The sequence below is a fragment of the Danio rerio genome, chromosome 6, assembly GCF_052040795.2.
Source record: "Danio rerio strain M-AB ecotype USA chromosome 6, GRCz13ab, whole genome shotgun sequence".
Classification (NCBI taxonomy): Eukaryota; Metazoa; Chordata; class Actinopteri; order Cypriniformes; family Danionidae; genus Danio; species Danio rerio.
In genome coordinates, this window is record NC_141026.1 from 9,467,086 (window position 1) to 9,488,443 (window position 21,358).

The window sequence follows — 21,358 nt, forward strand, 5'->3', positions numbered from 1 at the left end:
TTAACAGCAAAAGAAATTATAAAAACAACATACATGAAATGAATGAATGAATGAATGAATGATAAACAAACAAGAGCAAATTCATATCAATCACTTGCAATAAATCTTATTTATTATTAAGCCAAGTTAGTCAAGAATTTTTAGGGATTTTTTTCTTCTAATTTAAAATTTAATTGAATTTTTTTTTACTTTTTTTTAATTATCACAAAACTTGATGGTTTTATTTTCATAATGTTTTTTTTTTCTACCGTGAGAACGTTTTAGGGCCACGTGACTTCACACGGAAGTGAAGATCGAGTGGGAAATCCTTCGCGTGTGAGATTCTTCATTCGCTTTTGTCCCGGAAGAAGAAGATTTTTTCATCGTGTCAGTTGTCGTCATCCTTCGTGTCAAAACAACTTCTTTCCAGACCAGGCTATAAAATGGCTGGAACAGCTTTAAAAAGACTCATGGCGGAATACAAACGTAAGTCACGTAATTCCGTTCAGCGCAGTGATGTTGCCTGTGAGCTGAGGGCTTTTCAGTGTTTTGCTTGCAACAGTTTGGCAGCTGTTGTTTCCCAAAACACTTCGACACTTCCAGAACTTTACCAGCAAATTAGGACAGTATGAATTACTTTTACGAGTTAGACCAAAGCATCAACCGAAGTCACCCTGAATACACTAAAAATGGCTGTAAATAACTCGAACATCAGTTCATAACATGTACACTGTACTCAAATTTCATTTTATTTGGCAGGTTTCTGTTCTCTAAATGCATTTGTTTCTTTGCAGAACTAACCCTAAACCCTCCGGAGGGGATTGTGGCAGGTGAGAATTGGGACAGTTAGCGAACTGCTCCATTTACCTCCGAGTATTATGTCGTTAAACAAATTAAAATAATAATTCATTAATTTAATAGTCTGACCCATGCCATTCTCTCAGGGCCTGTAAATGAGGAGAATTTCTTTGAGTGGGAAGCTCTGATTATGTAAGTATTGCATATAATTGCTTCTCTTTATTTATTCATTAATTTCATTGTTAAAAGCGGAATGAACCGCCAACTTTTCCTGCATATCCTTTTACTCAGCGGATGCCTTTCCAGGTGCAACCCAGCACTGGGAAACACCCATACACTCTTGCAGTCACACTCATACATTACGCCAAATTTATTCAATTCACCTATACCACATGTCTGGACTGTGGGGGAAAGCACCAGGAGAAAACCCATGCCAACACGGGGAGAACATGTAAACTCTACACAGAAATGCCAACTGGCCCAGCCGGGACTCAAACTAGAGACCTTCTTGCTGTGAGGCGACAGTGCTAACCACTGAGCCACCGTGCTGCCCTTCTTTCTTTTTTTTAGGCACATAATTTGAAGGTATTAGTGAGAAAATGTGTTTTTTTGACACTCAAAACAGTCATTTTGTGTACTGTATATCTGTGTACTACACCTGCTGTCTGCTGCAGAGCTTTGGGGACTTTCAGGGGGCTACAGGGGAGTGCTTGGGGTCCATAAAGATGTCTGGAGAAAAAAAAAGACATGAAAATTTTTAATAATGCGTAATTTAGTTAATAAAAACCCTAGATAAATGAGTCAACACATTACCATAAAGCAAACAAACATTTAAAAACATTTAAAATGTATGGAACATGTAGAAATTGTTATTATTATTAGTGTTATTATCATTAATAAATAAATCAATCTTGGGCGGCATTGTGGAGCAGTGGGTCGCGACGTCGCCTCACAGCAAAAAGGTCGCTGGTACGAGCACCAGCTGGGTCAGTTGGCAATTCTGTGTGAAGTTTGCATGTTCTCCCCATGTTTGCGTGTATGGGTTTCCTCCACGCTCCCCCACAGTTCAAAGACAGGCGCTATAGGGGAACTGGACAAGCTAAATTGGCCAGAGTCTATGCGTGTGAAAAAGAGTGTATGGGTGTTTCCCAGTGATGGGTTGCAGATGTAAGGGCATCCGCTGCGTAAAATACATGCCGGATAAGTTGGTGGTTCATTCCGCTGTGGTGACCACTGATTAATACAGGGACTGAGCTGAAAAGAAAATGAATAAAGGAATGAAATTACACAAAAACATGATTAAACAAACACATACAAATTAGATTACAAGTATTAGTGTGGTTAAGTTTGTGAATTAATAAATGGATTACTTTACTGAGTAGAACAAAAATATTAAATGACAACTTTATAGAAGCAAAAATGTTCTTCAAAAAATATTTAGATCCGTTTATGATATTTTTTGTTCACAGTATAAATTAGGTCTGCATTTAAAAAAAACATATAGATGGCTTTTATTTATATTCCTCACACTATTTACATTACAAAGGGGTGTAGAATAGTGCAAAGTATGCAAATACACATGCACCTGTGTGTGTATCTGTGTGTCATTCAGTCAGTTTAGTTTGGAGGAGACCAATTCAACACAAAAAACAGTAAGGATATGTATAAAACAAACATAGAAAGAGAATATAAGATCATTGCGAAGCAGTGGTGCAGTAGGTAATTCTGTCGCCTCACAGCAAGAAGGTCTCTGGTTCGATCCTCGGCTCAGTTAGCGATTCTGTGTGGAGTTTGCATGTTCTCCCTGCGTTCGCGTGGGTTTCCTCCGGGTGCTCCGGTTTACCCCACAGTCTAAAAACATGCGGTACAGGTGAATTGGGTAGTCTAAATTGTCCGTAGTGTATGAGTGTGTGCATATGTGTGTGTGGAGGTTTCCCAGAGATGGGTTGCGGCTGGAAGAGCATCCGCTGCGTAAAAATGTGCTGGATAAGTTGGCGGTTCATTCCGCTGTGGCGACCCCGGATTAATAAAGGGACTAAGCCGACAAGAAAATGAATGAATGACTGAATGAATACAAGATCATATTGTTGTGTGTGTGTGTAAAAATGTGTTTGTTGTTTGATTGTTTGTCTGCTTTGCTGTATTTCTACTAGGTGAAACTATTCAGTATCACTTTACTTAAGGGAAATGTTTATAAGACTGTCATGAAACCTTCATAATCATGACATCATGAATATAAATGTGGTTGTACGCATGCTTATAATGATTGTTATTAAGTGTCATTAGCACAGTTATGTAATTTTAAAGATAAAGGTGACATTGTTTGAATTTTTAAATGTCTTTTTTTAACAACTTGAGATAAATAATAAACCATAATCTGTCTTTATCAAGGCAACTTCATTCATTCATTCATTTTCTTGTCGGCTTAGTCCCTTTGTTAATTTGGGGTCGCCACAGTGGAATGAACCACCAACCTATCCAGCAAGTTTTTGCGCAGCGGATGCCCTTCCAGCCGCAACCCATCTCCGGGAATCATCCACACACACATTCACACACACACTTATACACTTCGGACAATTTAGCCTACCCAATTCACCTGTACCGCATGTCTTTGGACTGTGGGGGAAACTGGAGCACCCGGAGGAAACCCACGCGTAGGCAGGGAGAACATGCAAACTCCACACAGAAACGCCGACTGAGCCGAGGTTCGAACCAGAGACACCGCGACCTTCTTGCTGTGAGAGACAGCACTACCTACTGCGCCACTGCATCAAGGCAACTTGTCATTTTAAAGACTACATAACTTAAATAAATAAATCTGTCATAAACATAACAGGCTATGTCCTCTTGGTTATATGAAGTTGCCACGACAGATATCTCAGACTACACCATCTTTGCATTTAAAGGGACACAACTGAGGGAACGACACTCAATTACAGTTGTCATAACGATGCTTAAAATCTCATTCATATTCATGATGTGTTATGTCATAATTATAAAGATCCTATGAACACCATGTTCAAGTAAAACATTACCCTGTAGCCTATCATTCGAAAAAAGTATTAATGAATGTGTCAAAAGCAGCAGATAATTTAAAATATAATTTATAAACATAGATCAGTTATAGTAAGAGCATGCAACAAGTTATTTTTCAGAATGACGCATGATAAAATTTAACATTTACTCCATTCTTAAAGCGTTTAACTTTGTACTTTTGTATTTTAATCAGTTTAGTGTTACGTTGACCTAAAATGCTAATGCTATGAAACTGTGATTAGTTAATAGATTTATCAAACCTATTTTAATTTAATAAAACTCTCGTCACATTTTACAATTTGGCATTTGCAACTTTGTTTCACTTTTTCTCCAAGCCTGTATTCATTCACAGCCTGCACTGCTCCTATTCACTAGCGATACTTGGTCAATGAGGGCACATTAAGCGATGATAAGTGGTTTTGATTTTGGATAAGACCAATCAGCGTGTCCTCCAGTCAATCAAACTGGTGGTTAGATCAGCGGTTTTGGCCGATAACCCTTTAAGTGAAATGAAGTGCCAAGCAAAATAAGGAACTGTGTCCCCTAGCAACTCCCCGACAGCTGTTCCACAGATAGGGGACGGAGCTCTTTTGATGCGGTGCTAATCATGATTACTGATCGATATCCGCCCATAGAAACAGTATTTGACCGACAGCTGGATATGCTGGGTAAACAGAAGGAGATTTGCATGTCAAATGGACCTTTTAGAATGATTCCATGAAGTTCTGCCAATTCTGTCAGCAGCGCTGGATGGATTTCGGTGATTTATGACGTTTATGATATACAGTAGATAGTGTTTTTATTTTAGTTGTAGCATCCATCGATATAAAGAGATCTGCTGTGGTTTCTCTCTTATATCTCTCTGGTTTTAATTCTGCAGTCTTGCATGTCCAACGCATTTTATTTAGTCTGTTTGAAGCATTTTGTCAGTGTTCTGGCAATCTGTGCTACCTCCTCAGAATGTGCTACCGGTAGCTCTATCTGTCATTTTTCATAAAAAAAAAAACAAGGGTTAGCACATCTTGTGAGCTTCAAATGTCTATCAGAATGCACTACCTACTTTAAAGAAGGGTGTAAAAACAGAGGTAGCGCATTTTGTCAGTTTCAAATGTCAATCGGAATGAACCACCACTCTAACAAACCATTAAATGTATAATTAATGAAATGCATGGTTCAGGATTGGTAGAGCTACGCATCGATGAATTTGCTCTTCAGTGTTTGAACTCTCAGTAATGGTTTTATATCACACTGAACTGAGCTAAACTGAACTGAACTGAACTTAAACACTAAAAACTGAACTACACTGTTCCAGTTACTATGACCATTTATGTGAAGCTGCTTTGTAAAAGCGCTATACAAATAAAGCTGAATTGAATTGAAAATAAAAAAAACTGAAAAATTAAGGCAGTAGTTTACTCTGATAGACATTTGAAGCTCTCACGCTTTTTTCTACGTTGTTCAATAGAGTAGTAGTTAATTTCGCTAGATAGTTGAAGCTGACAATATGTGTTACCCCTCGAAAATAACTACTACTTTATTGAACAATGTAGAAAAAGGCATAGCAGCTTCAAATATCTATCAGAGTTTCTTCAGATAGAGCAGCATTTAGTACTAGGCATGGGCCAGTATAAGATTCTGATGGTATGATAACCTTGATTTAAAATATTGCGATTTCATGGTATCACATCTGGGCAGATAAATTATATTATATTGAATCACAATAAAATTTATGTCAATAACAATGATAAGCTCTGAACTTTTTTTACTTTATTTTGATCTAAGTCACACAGCAGACAACCTATATCGAACAATATATCGTTATCGTTCCATATGTAAAATAATTATCGAGACTTGCCATATCGCCCAGCTTTAATATCACAGTAGTGTGATTACTGCTCTAAAATATGTTCTTTTTAAATGTCTGGGTAACAGCGTTTTTCCCCATCGAACTAAATATATTGTATTTTAAGAAACATTTAAAATATTTTGGAACAGTAGGTTTTGATGTGGAGGGTCATTTGCTGGTGGAGATACCGTTGCTCTAAAAATTAAATAAAATTAAAAATAATATAAAACACGTAAAAAGCAACAAAAAATAAATAAACACAGAAAACTTGCATGTATCGTAGGAATGGTAACACAATTTTGGCGCTTATAAAACCTTGACTTTTCCAAACCGTGGTAAATCTTAAAACGATCTGTAAAATATAGTTTAAAAGCAATTTAGTCCAACGATAATGACATTAAGATAACAATTCTGTTATTATGACAGCTGCTTGCCGAGTTTCTTAATAAACTACAACTCTGGGGTGCGTTTTCCAAACAATGATGTAACTCGCGTGTGAACTACCATACTATGATGCATTATTTGGAAAAAGAACGATGTAGTGATGAGTGTTTCACGAAACTATAGTTGCCCTGTCGCAGATCTGTCGATTGAACCACGCGAGTTATGATTTCATCTGCCACATTTGAGCAATTTTCACAACCAAAAATTTGGAAATTTGTGTTTGTCCTAAACCAAAAGTTGCAGTTTGAACAAAGAAAAAAAAATTTTAAGTCCAAGTTCTATACTGTGTAGACAGGTTTGCATGCTGTTTGTCTGGGAAAGGTTTTCTGCACCCCCTGCAGGTTCATTTAATTCCCAACGCTAAAGATTTGATTATATTCTGAAAAGTTCTTGGGAGTAAAAATTCCTGCATAAAGCTTTAATGTGCGTTTAAAAATGTTGTAATAAAACTCCACTGAATGGTTAGGATTTGAGAGTAATAAAGTAATAGCTTTTCCAGACATCCCGCTTATAGCCCCTGCTTAGAGGAGTCACTGCTGGAATGCTTTTTCTTTATTTGCTCCCTTTTGCAGCAAAGGCCAAGCATTAAATTTGAAAAACGATTCCGAAGCAGTCTTGTTAGTCAGGATATGTCGTAGGCTTAGATTTGCATTATTTTCTTCTTGTTTTCTTATTTTAGGGGCCCAGAGGACACATGTTTTGAGGGCGGCGTGTTTCCTGCAATCCTCAGTTTCCCCTCAGACTACCCTCTCAGCCCTCCCAAGATGAAGTTCACCTGCGACATGTTTCATCCCAACAGTGAGTGCTTTTTGTTCTGGACAACACATTTAGCATTCAGACAGTTTATTGAGAGGTTTACTGCCTCGTATAAACTGTAATTTGAAGTTTTATTTACTTTTTATGTATTTATTACATGATATAATTATATTTTATCATTTGTTTATTATGACACGATTATTAGAGTGAGAATACATACAGTAGTCAACATTTGAAGTGGATTAAAATCTTTCATAAAGGCCTAAAAGCATAATATGTATTGAAACATATTCATATTTTTATTCATAATAGCATGTGCTGTAACAATTTATCCATCTATTATATTGTTTTTATTTATTTATTTATTTATTACACAGTGACTCTTCTTGATCCACTTGAATTGTTTAAGATTGTTCAAATTCTTTAGACTTTATTTAGATGATGTAAGGTTTACCAAAAAGATCCATGGAAAAGTCCAGCTTTTAAAACCACAAAGATTTTCTGTTGTATTGTTCCTACTTCCTACGGTATATGTAAAGGTTTTTTAATGTGTTTTGTTTTAGGTTTTGTAAAAATATTATGTGTTTTCAAAACCAATGAAGCTATCAGAAGTCAATGATTTATTTAAATTATTTATCCTGACATGTTTACTGTTCTAAAATATTATAAATGTTTCCTAAAATTAAATATATTGTGTTTGAAGGGGAAAAAGGTTTTGTTTTTGACTAAGACATTTAAAAAGAAGTTATTTTAGAGCAGGAATCACAATACCCTGAAACTGTGATATTTTTATCCAAGGTTATCTTACTATCAGAAACATATAAACCAGTCCGTGCCTATTTCGGACATGTAAAAATCTAATAAATGAATACAATTGTTAAGCAAAGCAACTAATACAACTCATTACAAAACAATATAAACTCTGAAAAGGAAGAAAGAAGAAGCATATGCTTTTTTTAGCTTTGGTTTAAATAGGTTTCATTTTCACCTCATGTTTACATTCAGTTTTGCTACAAGGTAACATATGAATCAAATTCACCAAAATAAAAGCTTACAGCCTTTTCATTTTTTTATACATAAATATGTATCGGTATTTAAAAGAGGTCAGTATGGTTAAAAAATGAATTAAAGATGACAATAGAGACACCCTAAAAGTGTTATAAATAAACAAACACAAATAAATTACTGGTGGATCACATGAAATTGCATCATAAACTCAAATTGGGTCATCATCATTGATATAGTTACTGTTGTCAGCTTTGAATCAATTTAAACCTCCCAGAAATTTGTCCCCCATAACTCGTCGTATTATAAACCGATCTTCCTCCATGCAAGCACTGAGGTAACATTAAATGCTGTTCTCTGCTTCAATAAATGAAAATAATGTATTATATGACAGTCATTCGAATGTAGACTTTCCTAGTACCATAAAGAAAAACATAGTCATAAATTGGATAGGGCTTAACTAGGGCTGTGCAATAATCAAAATCAAATCGCAATTTGAAACGTTGCAATTAGCTAATCGCAAGAGGCTGCGATATAAAAAATATTTGTATTATTTAATTTCCCCTGCTCAGAACAAATGCGTGACTTCTGTCTGTGTGTGATAGTCTTACTAGCCAATTGAGAGATGAGTGTCTTGCTAAAAAGTCAGCTGAAAGTATTGCCAGCGACACTCAATTTAGTAGCAAGCAACAGCAAGGTACATTTTCAGAGTTGTTTCAGTCCTGTTAGTTTGCTAAGTGTTCTGTATTTTTATTTATTTTTTTGTTTGTTTTTATAATTAGCTTAGCTACACTATTCCTAATTTGAGTTCAACTTGTTTACAGAAAGGTACGGTCATTTTATTTGTGTTTAGTGTTTGCTCTATAGAAAAATGAGTGTTTAATTTCAGAATATTTAAAAACAAATGTGAATAAATGTTTGTTAATATTTTTTCAGTTTCTTTTTTTAACTAACACTCACTGCATTTATGAAGTAAGAAGCTACGATACAGATTATTGAGTTGAAGCTTGACTACTAAATCAAATCGAAATCGTCAAAAATAAAAAATAAAAAAACGCAATTAAATATCTTCCCCAATTCGCACAGCCCTAATTTTAACATTCCCATAGTGACGGTTTAAGAGTCAAATATATGACTTCCTGCACCATCTAACAATCACTTAAAACTGTCCACTTTATGAGTTGCAGAGACTCCAGAATCTGGATGAAGAGAGCCTTATAATGTAGTACTTGGTGGCACATGAGCGTAGACTGTCTCTGTAGCATCAGAGTCCTAAAGTTGCTTTATTGTTGGGGCATTTCCTCTGGTCCGGCTGGTGGATGTGTGGACAACGCGTTCAGGGAAGTGAGCCCAGATAAAGGTCTTCCTGCAGGCCACAGATAGCAGCAGAGCGTCCTCTGATGGTGCCGTGGCTCTGGAGGCGGTTATCAGAGCGGGACGGCTCAGATTCTGATCACTGTCCTCAGCTGTGGGGAGAAACGCCAGATAACATCAGTCGGGCTGATACCATGCGGGGGTGGTTTCATTCAGGGTTAATAATCTCATCTTTAATTGTGTCCTCTTATAACTTGCTCTTTCTTGCTTTATAAGGGAAACCCATCACAGGTCAATGCTCATGGAACTAATGCTTTAATTAATTTAGCAGATTAATTTGTATGTTCTTTTATCTTTTAAGGACCTTGACATCTGTTCATAGTTTCTGATTGAACTCTGTTCAACGTTGAGTTTTTCGGTGATTTGGGAGAAGTGGTTCATTCTGTGGGATGAAATGCAGTGAAGTGAACCAGCTAGCTGGTTTTATATAATGTCACGAGCAGATATAATCAAGTTGGAAGTGTATTCAAATGCATTCAGTCAACCGGCAATGAAGACCGTAAAGATGTCTAGAGCAGGGGTTTTCAGTTCTGGTACTCGCACACCCCGCTCTGCTTATTTTGCATGTCTCTTTATTTAACACACCTGATTTAGATAACTAACTCATTAGAAAAGAGCTCCAAGAAGGAACTGGTCTGAGATCGACATGTTCCCTACATAGTGTTTGATGCTCTGAAGTGGACTTCATTCACTAGAAAGATTTGCTCTGCACAAATAACCATAACCGTAATGTCATTAGCATAGAAGTCTTGAGCACACTGTCAAATTTGTATTATGGCAGAATATTCTGTCATGTCAACTTCTGAAGTGGTGAGCAGACTATGTACAGTTAAAGTCAGAATTACTAGCCCCCTTTTTTATTTTTAATTTTTTTTATATTTTCCAAATTATGTTTAACAGAGCAAGGAAATTTTCAAAGTATGTCTGATAATATTTTTTCTTCTGGAGAAAGTCTTATTTGTTTTATTTCGGCTAGAATAAAAGCAGTTATTAATTTAAAAAAAAAACATTTTTGGGACAAAATGATTAGCCCCTTTAAGCGAATTTTTTTTTCGATAGTCTACAGAACAAACCATCGTTATACAATAACTTGCCTAATTACCCTAACCTGCCTAGTTCACCTTATTAACCTAGTTAAGCCTTTAAATGTCACTTTAAGCTGTATAGAAGTGTTTTGAAAAATATCAAGTAAAATATTATTTACTGTCATCATGACAAAGATAAAATAAATCCGTTATTAGAAATAAGTTTTTAAAACTATTATGCTTAGAAATGTGCTGAAACAATCTTCCCTCCATTAAACAGAAATTGGTGAAAAAATAAACAGGGGCCCTAATAATTCAGGGGGGCTAATATTTCAATTGTATAATATATATGCATAACAAGAGGACGCAAGGGCATTGAATAAAGAACCCCTGGTCATATAGAGTCAATCAGTTATATACTATCAAATTAATTACTTGGCTTCATAATCATTGGTTTGGTTGTGATGTGTGTTGTGCAGTCTACCCAGATGGACGTGTGTGTATCTCGATCCTGCACGCTCCCGGTGATGATCCGATGGGGTATGAGAGCAGTGCTGAGAGATGGAGTCCCGTGCAGAGTGTGGAGAAGATCCTGCTGTCTGTGGTCAGCATGCTCGCCGGTCAGTCACCATTTTTGATTCCGATTTGCCTAAAAGTGGTTCCTGAGAAATTAGAAGGCCTCTACTGTACATTATTTTGTGGTGTTTAAAAATATTCATATTAAATGCAGGGCATAAGCAAATAATTCAAACAGGGATCCATACAAATCCATATTTGTTTTGTTTTTTTGTGTTTTTTTTTTGTAGTAAATGTATAATAAAACACCTTATGGAATAAATTAATTAAGCTATAATTGATAGATAGACAGCTAGTACACTGTAAAAAAGCTGAATTTCACACAATGCATTGATGTTGTCCCAACAAAAATTGATTAAGTTAACTTTAAATTATTATATTTTTTTACAAATTCAAAGGGTTTTGACTCTAAAGCATAAAAGTGCACTAATATGTTTTTAGACATTTAGGAAACATGTGAACATTCTTGTTTATCTGAAAAACAATGCTAAAGTAAGATATTCTGCTACGAAAATGTGAGTTACGTGCCGGAACGACTGTCTTTTTGGTTCATTTAACCCCACCTAATGCTCATTCATTCATTCAGAAAGGCTCTCAAAGCATGCACCCATGACCGAAATGCGACCTCCGGTGGACAGTAGCAGACTCCGATATGAGACCACATGAAGTTATTAATTAGCAAATAATATAAATATTACGAACATAAACATTAGGTGAGCAGTTTACATTGTAACCCCGTGTCCTAACAACATGCAATTTGGCTGTTTGCACCAGACGAAACATGAAATGATAAGGTTTATTATCTAGTTAATACATATTAAACCTCTTTAACATTATAATATATATTTCAGGTGTTGGTTAGAACAAAAACTCTTTTTAATATGGAGAATGGTCGTTCTGTTGTGTGCAATTGCTTTCATTTAGAACACAATTTAAATCAGCCTTTAGGCTTGTCAAACTTGCTTCTGTTGAATGTCAATCTGACCACCTGCACTTGTGTTTGTTTTGGCCCGGGAACGCAATACCTAGTTCAACCACTATGTGTCAAACTCACAAACTACACCTTTAAGTGGATTGAAGTTGCACCCCCAACCCTTAGCTACAATTGAGACGAACATGCAATAGCTAATCGGCTTTCTGTTATTGAACTCGGTGTGTGCGGCGAATGTGACATCATTGCAGAGTTTGCAGAGGTTCACTTTGGGTGCGAGTGACATGGCGGAGCGCACTTAATTTTTTGAAACTCAAGCAAACAGTTTGTGCGGTGCCGCGTTTCATTTGAGTTGAATATGAATCACTTTGAAGAGATTTTGTCTGAGACACGTAAGACTAAAGACAACTTTATGATCTGTCCATGCATGATCAAAGGGATGACTAGATGAACAGAGTAATTATTTGCCAGAAATTGTAACAGCAGTGGGAAAGGAAGAAGGTTTTTGTTAAAGTTCAGAAAAACCTGAGGGATAAGTTTGTTCAACCAAACAGAGGTCATGACAAAAGTTGATAACTGGAAAGAAATCGTAACCTATCGGTTAGCAATATACCGATGCCTGTTTTTCTAGGCTTTATTGGTGATAATGGTCAGGAATGTTGGACTATTATTGCCTTTTTAGCTTTTAAGTAGAGGACAGAAATGAACCAGACAGTAATGTGTGAATTGTTGAGTGGGCAAAATAAAAATAAGAAACATCAGTATTTTTTAGTAAGTGTACATTTAATTTATTTTTGCTTTTATTCTTTCTATAATAAAAAATATAATTGTTGAGCAACACATGAGCTGTAATCATTAATAATTAACTTTAATAGGTAGAACTTTCCGACATATGAAGAAAAGCAAGTGATGCATTAAAATTTGATTTAAAAAATCTTGAATGGTTATAAAAATCTTTATAATCATTATTCATTTATTCATTTTCTTGTCGGCTTAGTCCATTTATTAATCCGGGGTCGCCACAGCGGAATCAACCGCCAACTTATCCAGCAAGTTTTTACAATAAATAATAAAAAATAATTAGTTTCAAAATGACCTAGTTCCGGAAACTTCCTACTTCTCTGTTTATCCGTCTGACTTTAAGGTGGCTTTCTTTTGACCGCTCCTGTCGTTTTAAAGTGCCTCGTCCGTTTGAGGTGCATGCGCAGTCAGCGGAGGTGCGCGATGTGGAGCCAGGCGAAAGTATAAATCAGCCTTAAGATGTTTGTTTGTTTTTTTTTTCCTGTAATTCAGTGATTCATCTTACCTGTCTTCAATATTGTTCCATTTGAATACAATTATTTTGCCACTAATTTTGTGATTTTTGCATTTTCTCTTTATGTGTATGCGTGTTTTCAATATTCTGATATAGGTCTTAAATTTAATACTTAATGGTCTTAAAACGTCTTAAATATGAAATTATGATATCTGCAGAAACCCTGATTATCTACAATTCTGTCCTTTAATGAAATATCAGCTTCTTTAAGAAGAAAAAAAGCAATGCTTAAAAAATCTGACTGTTGTGCTCCCACAGAGCCTAATGACGAGAGCGGGGCGAACGTGGACGCCTCTAAGATGTGGCGAGAGGACAGAGAGCAGTTTAATCGATTAGCTAAGCAGATCGTGCGCAAATCTCTGGGTCTCTGACTGCGCCGTGTTCGGACACTCTCTCACACTCCAGGACAGTGACGTTTTACGAGGATGCAAACTCCCAGCGGAAGAGTGAGTGTTGTTGTGTACTACCCCTACCTCCACCAGTGTGAGCACTTTATTCTCATCAAGTCTTTTTCATTCTCCCTTCCCGGTCCTGGGGATTGGTCGGATGCGTGAACGAACGGCTTTTGTTGAAGAAGGCAAATCTTTATGCATTCACCGGACAGTGTTCTAATTGAAAGTCAAGTAAATTACAGTTATTCACAGCCATTTTGGGGCTGCCGGTCATGCCTGTTACCCATCTATAGATCCATGAGATAACCAAAAGGAATGCAGCTTTGATGACGGTATGCTGATGCATGCGTTAATAATGCCTCATTCTAATAAATGCATCGACGAGGCAGAGACTGAGACTATCACATCCACTTGTTTTTCATGAACAGATTATATTGTTGATCTTTTAGGAATGAAGATCACGTTAATGGTAAAAAAACATTTGTAAAACATTTGATTAACTACATTTCATATAAACAATTTTTCAAATTTGGTAAGGGTCACATACAGTAGGTCAGTGTTTTGTTCAATTTCACTGTTTTCATTTTTCGAGGTTTTTAGATTCTGTTGTACCAAGTTTGAATAACCCAGCCTTCGTCAGAGAGAAACGCTTGATTCACTTCATTACTTTCATAAAAAAACAAATCTTTTAAATTCTGTATTTGATATTTTGCCTTTCATCTGTTCTCAAGGATTGTAAAGCCAATGAAATCAATAAATGTTTGTGATTTATAAACGCCTGCGGTTGATTTTTTTTAATATGTTTCAAGAGTTCACACTTAGCTCATGATTTATACATGGCTTGTTTGGTGTACTGTCCCGCTCAATGGATCCTCGGGTCCAGGGCTCCCCCCTTTCACATGGGTGAGGAAAATTCGAGCTCAGGTCGATCTCAAACTCCCCTGCTGCTAAGGCCAAAGTGAACTTCCTGAGAGTACGAAATTTGAAAAAAGATTTAGGCTTATTTTATCAATAATATAGAGCATATTTAGACGGTGGAAGGAACCCGGGGGAAACCCACACGAACACGGGGAGAAACTCTGCACAGAAATACCAAACTGTCTTATCTGAAAGAAGCGAAAAAGATGAGTTTTAGCAAGATGAAACCTTTCAGACAAATCTGAAAATTGACAAAAATGTACCTTTATTATACAAGTCCTTAATGGTTTTAAGACCCTTAGAAGACCAGTCACGAAAAACAGAATCAGAACACGATGGTAAACAAGATACATTATACAATAGGTGCTAAAGGGTTTCCTAAAAGTAACCCATATTTTAATAGTATTGGTCACCACTAAACTGTCTGAGACAATTCTACTATTTATTGAAAGCTGAGAGCAAATCACTGAATGAAGAGAAAACTTTGAGGATAACAGTTCTAATTGGACCCAGATATGTTTGGAAACTTTTAAAATGTTAGTCCAATGCAAAAGCTTGTTGATATTCATTTTCATTCAGTTTCTTAAAAGAAGTCTTAAATGAAATTAATTAGTATAAAAAAAAACACTCGAAACACTTTTTTGCGGGCTTTAATGTCACTTTTGGACAATTTAAGTATTGTTTCTGAATTGGAATAAAAATCTTTTTTACAATAATAATAAAATCAAATACACTTGCTGACCCTGATCTTTTGAACTTCAGTATGTGGTGACATAACAACTTTCCAGTGAACATCATCAGGCCTGTTTGAGTTGGCAGAGCTCAATCAGGGTTTGCAGGAATCTGACCGCATCAGAGGCCGGATTAACTCCTGTTATTCTTAATGCCGTATCAGCAGCAGTAGTTGCTCATTATAACACAGCCGCTTCCGCGTGGATCTGCTTCGTCATCTGCATACTAGACACCAGCGGGTTGCCTTTATTGACAGGACTGTGAGAGCTGTGCTTCTGTACTGCTGTTACCTCCCACACATTACTGTAATTGAATGTCAGATATGATGACTTTGCTGTCACTTCTGACAAAACAGCTCTGCCTCTGATCATCTCCCACATACACACCTACTCTCACATTTCTCTCATCTATAACCCCGTGGACATTCAGATGACAAACTGAAATTAAAAGTAAAAAAGAAAATTCTGCTGATCATAAATCAGTTTTAAATTGTAAAATTATTTAAAATAATTTCTATGAGTATAAAAGGCCCTATTGGTGCAGCTACAGTAAATGAGTTCTTTAAATTATTTTCAGTATATTTAATACTATTTTAATATTCCTAGGTGACCAAAATAGAGCAACGTTATCAAGTAGAGACTCAAAATTTATCGAAGCATTTTTTTACCATTTATCTTGCTAACCTAAATACGTTTATATTTATTATTCACATGCAGTTAAGAAAAACAGACCACTTGTTTCTGGATGCTGCTTTTCGTTTTGTCTTAACATATACAGTTGAAGTCAGAATTATTAGCGCCCCTGTTTAGCACATTTCTAAGCATAATAGTTTTAAAAACTTATTTCTAATAACTGATTTATTTTATCTTTGCCATGATGACAGTAAATAATATTTTACTTGGTATTTTTCAAAACACTTCTATACAGCTTAAAGTGACATTTAAAGGCTTAACTAGGTTAATTAGGTTAACTAGGCAGGTTAGGGTAATTAGGCAAGTTATTGTATAACGGTGGTTTGTTCTGTAGACTATCGAAAAAAAAAATTTGCTTAAAGGGGCTAATAATTTTGTCCCAAAAATAGTTTTTTAAAAATTAATAACTGCTTTTATTCTAGCCGAAATAAAACAAATAAGACTTTCTCCAGAAGACAAAATATTATCAGACATACTGTGAAAATTTCCTTGCTCTGTTAAAAATCATTTGGGAAATATTTAAAAGAGAAAAAAAAAATTAAAAGGGGGCTAATAGTTCTGACTTCAACTAATATTAGGAGACCCGTTTGTATTGTGACCTGGTGTGAAGATGTGTGAATGGATTCAAATAAGTATTATGATTGGAAGACAAATTATTATGAGGGGATGGCGTTCAGTAGGTCCACCATCATTTCAAGAATGGGTTCCGAAACTGGGGAAGGTGGCAGCATATAAAAAAAAATGACATATAGAATACTAGATAAATTGGATGTTTATCAGAGAAGATGGGGTAATTACTTGGCATTTTTGGAGAAGGAATAAGGTCAATGTGGTGAGACGCACACCAAAAATGTCATTATTTATTTATTTTTGTTTTTTTAATTATTTTTTTTATTTATGTTTTATTGTATTGTTACTGTTCCTATGGAGTTTAATAATAAGTATTTGTGTTTACTGGGTCTATGATAGCAATACTCAATGACAGCACTGCCTATGTAGGGAAGGGGAGGGATAAGGGGATGTTAAAAGGAGGTAAAATGTGTGAACCAATTGTATTGTGAAATTATTGAAGAAAAAGAAAATAAAAATTGAATCATAAAAAAACAGACCACTTGATGTACAATTTATAGTTAAGTTTGAGGAAAACTTAAGATTTCTTTTTATTCTTTAAAGGGCTGATAACATTAATCTTCAAAACAAAATTTTATTTAGAATAAAATAATGTCTTTTAGAGCATCACAAAAATATATGCTATGTTTATATTCATTTATAGACAAGATAATAATGACATTTTTAACTTTTAAAAGAGATAAGAAAATCATTAAGTCAAAAATTCACCTCATTTAGAAGCAATGTGCTCACATTTTTATAGATATATTCATTCATTCATTTTTTTTCAGCTTAGTCCTGTTTTTAATCTGGGGTCGCCGCAGCGGAATGAACCGCCAACTTACTAGCATATGTTTTACGCTGCAGATGTCCTTCCAGCTGCAACCAATCACTGGGAAACGCCCATACACACTCATTCACACACATGCATTACAGACAATTTAGCCTACCCAGTTCACCTGCACCGCATGTCTTTGGACTTGTGGGGGAAACTGGAGCACACAGAGGAAACCTATGCGAACATGGGGAGAACATGCAAACTCCACACAGAAATGCCAACTGACCCAGGCGTGACTCAAACCAGTGACCTTTTTGCTGTGAGGCGACTCTGCCAACGTGACGCCCTATATATTAATATATTTTAACCAGATTCACAATTATACAGACAAACTCAGACACATTTAGCTATTTCTGTGGAGAATGTTGTAAAATAAAAAGAAAAGAGATAATTCATGCAGAATGATTTTGAGAATATTGTAACGTAAAACCTAACACATGAAATAAACTAACTTTAAAAAACCTTTTATTTAAGGTTTATACTGCAAACTCAATTAGAAGCATTTCTTTGATAAACAAAGTATATATCTCATATAATACACATCCAGACAAAAGTCTTGTCGTCGATCCCAGTTCTGAGAGAAACAAATTCAGTATGGGGGCATGTGAGAGATCTCAGAGTGAATGGCAAAATCAACAGCCTGAGGTATCAAGACATTTGTGCTGCCCTATTACATTGCAAACCACAGGAGAGGGCAAATTCTTCAGCAGGATAGTGCTCCTTCTCATACTTCAGCCTCCACATCAAAGATCCTGAAAGCAAAGAAGGTCAAGGTGCTTCAGGATTGGCCAGCCAGTCACCAGATATGAACATTATTGAGCATGTCTGGGGTAAGATGAAGAAGGAGGCATTGAAGATGAATCCAAAGAATCTTGATGAACTCTGGGAGTCCTGCAAGAACGCTTTCTTTGCCATTTCAGATGACTTTATTAATAAGTGATTTGAGTCATTGCAGAGATGTATGGATGCAGTCCTCCAAGCTCATGGGAGTCATACACAATTTTAATTCTGTTTCCACTGCACCATGACTTTATCTTCACTGTATATTATTTCTGTTAAGTGACAAGACTTTTTTCTAAGCAAAGTCAGACCTTACTGTCCTAATTAAATAATTAAATCAAGGCATGATCATATTTTATTTTGGTAAAATAAGCCTAATCTAGAGGCCTTTGCCTTTCATATAAGCCACTTCTGATACTAGAAGTCAAGTTATTATTTGCTGTTATTAAAACTTGGATAGGCGACAAGTCTTTTTTTCATGTAGTATATAATATATCTACTAAAAGAGAAAATATTACTTTACAAACTGTATTGTACATTATCAAATATACATGAGCATATTATTTAGTGAAATACTAAAATCATTAAAAAAGCTGAGTAAATCTATATATTTACACACAATTACATAACTAAATAAATAGATTCAATGGTGAGGATTTCTTTAGACACAAATTCCGGGTGTACTTGCAACTTAAACCCATTGAATGAATCAAATTAAAAAAGAATGAGACTGCAACCATCCCTTCTGGAATTTCATCAACGGGAACAGAAACGCTGGAGTTAAGTGATGAGTTTCCCTGTCCAAACATGTCTGATACTTCACACACAGTGCTGATAATGAAACATAAATGGAGCTCAAAGCAGAGCTCAGCCTCAGGGTCAGACGTGAGACCACAACAGCTTTCAAAGAAGAGCAAACGTGACACACACACACACACACACACACACACACCTCTAGCACTCCTCATATTTGATCTGAATCTGAAGTCCAGTATGTCCCATTTCACCCAACCCTATAAGACTAACGTCATCAGCCAACAGATCTTTGGTTAAAATGTAATGGGTTGTTTGACTTGTTTACCTTTGAGTCTATGGTTCGCAAGATTTTTGGTTCGCAAGAAGTTTCATGTAAAGAAAGATATGTACAGTTGACGACAAGATGATTAACCATCCTGTGAAATTGTTCTTTTTCAAATATTTGTGATGTTTAACAGAGCAAGGACAGTTTTCACTGTATTTATATTGTTTGTTTTATATTGTTTATATTGTTTTTGGAATTATATATACAGTTGAAGTCAGATTTATTAGCCTTCCTCTGAATTTTTTTTTCTTTTTTAAATATTTCCCAATCGATGTTTAACAGAGCAAGGAAAATTTCACAGTATGTCTGATAATATTTTTACTTAAGAAAGTCTTATTTGTTTTATTTTGGTTAGAATAAAAGCAGTTTTATTATATAGTTTTTTAAAAACATTTTAAGGTCAAAATTATTTGCCCCTTTAAGCTATATTTTCAGGAGGGCTAATAATTCTCAAATGCTAAATTTTTTAATCAAATTATTCATTCATTCATTTTCTTGTTGGCTTAGTCCCTTTATTAATCCGGGGTCGCCACAGTGGAATGAACCACCAACTTATCCAGCAAGTTTTTTTTATGCTTCCAGCCGAAACCCATCTCTGGGAAACATCCACACACACATTCACACACACAGTCATACACTACGGACAATTTAGCCTACCTAATTCACCTGTACCACATGTCTTTGGACTGTGGGGGAAACCAAAGTACCGAACGCAAGGAGAATATGCAAACTCCACACAGAAACGCCAACTGAGCCTACTACCCACTGCGCCACTGCATCGCCTAGTTTAAAGGATATTTCACTGATATATAAGAACACAAAATTAGAGATGATTAATGATTCCGGAGCACCCGGAGGAAACCCACACGAAGGCAGGGAGAACATGCTAACTCCACACAGAAACACCAACTGAGCCGAGGTTAGACACAAGCCACCAGCGATCTTCTTGCTGTGAGGCGCCAGCACTACCTACTGTGCCACTGCCTCGCCCCTAAATCAAATTAAAAGATGTAAAATGAAAACTTTGTCAAATTTAGTCTAATGGTAAATATTGGAGGACTATTTTTTCAATAAATACCTTTGTCAGTGTCAAATATTGCATGTGGCACTGTGGCTATCAAAAAATTCTTGACAAATTTCTTTTGTGTGTTGAACACACACACACACACACACACACACACACACACACACACACACACACACACACTATAAATAAATAATAAGATAGTATTAGCATGTCTGATAGTACTTTTTCTACTATGGAAGTCAAAGGGTGCCATTAACCAACATTCTTCAAAATACCTTCTTTTGTGTGTTCAACATAAGCCATAAGGTTAAAAACCACATGATTAAATAATCAGGTAATTTTCATTTTGGGGGTCATCTATCCCTTTAGAATACACATTTAAAACTTTAAAAATGATTTTTTGTATAAAAGTAAATGTGTAAACGTTTCCTCCCCTTTTCTGTCCACTTTCCACTAGTAAAGTCAACAAACCCATGAAGTAACACAAACTGAATTATGGCAGCACCAACACTAGCTGCTTTATGATAACGGGCTGCTCTGAAAGTCCTGGAAGTCATGGACCGCTTGCCTCTAACAGGATTAAATTTTCATTTACTACTATAAATATTCAATTGGGACGGCAGGATTCTGCCAAGAGTTCATGACCTGGTAGCGCAGTGTTTTAATATCCACTAAACTCAAGTAACATAACTACATAACAGTCAAGTGTTTGTCAAAGGCCATTGCTGCTCGCAAAAGAATTTCAATTGCTGTGTTCCTCCCCTTTTAACGTCTCTAATATTCCTCGTTTTCTGTCAGCTTTGATGTGAGAAAGACTTTAAGTGACAAAGGTGAAGTGGGTCAGGTGCGCCGCATGCTGCTCTTAGCTTCAGATGTTGTTAAACCATTAGCAAATCTGCTACTCTATAATTGTTCAGGTAAGCAAGGTTGTCTTGAACAGTCTGTCAAACCTTGTAAAATATAATTAATGTAAGGATTTCACTTCATTTAATATTCTTAATATTTCTCATAATAGCAGTTTTAGATGAACAAACGCCTCACCTTAAGTAGGGCGTTAGCACTTAATGCTAATGTGGTGTAAATATTTTGTAGGGTAACGCTTGTTTTACTATGTCAATTACTCTGGCATATGTTTTATGTAGCAGATGCCCTTTCTAAATATTTCTATTATTACAATTTAGGATAAACAGTCTGCTCACCTTAA

At 35.9% G+C, this 21,358-nt stretch overlaps 2 protein-coding genes across 3 annotated transcripts in view; both read left to right on the forward strand.

The window, feature by feature from the left end:
• Positions 1 to 364: 364 nt before the first annotated feature.
• On the forward strand, positions 365 to 14,248 carry ube2g2 (ubiquitin-conjugating enzyme E2G 2 (UBC7 homolog, yeast)). The gene is given in 6 exon segments (NM_001017767.1): positions 365 to 465; positions 774 to 809; positions 924 to 969; positions 6,783 to 6,901; positions 10,743 to 10,883; positions 13,344 to 14,248. Coding segments are annotated over 6 exon segments (498 nt in total). The 5' UTR covers positions 365 to 422; the 3' UTR covers positions 13,457 to 14,248.
• A 6,713-nt stretch (positions 14,249 to 20,961) lies between these two features.
• The window catches only part of tspeara (thrombospondin-type laminin G domain and EAR repeats a), a 34,303-nt gene continuing 33,906 nt past the window's right edge, over positions 20,962 to 21,358 (forward strand). Inside the window, exon 1 of one of the 2 annotated variants that reach the window (XM_087256569.1) lies at positions 20,962 to 21,071. The gene's annotated coding sequence lies outside the window, so the exon portion shown is untranslated. The remainder of the gene's footprint in view (positions 21,072 to 21,358) is intronic. The other variant, XM_087256572.1, reaches the window with a different exon arrangement.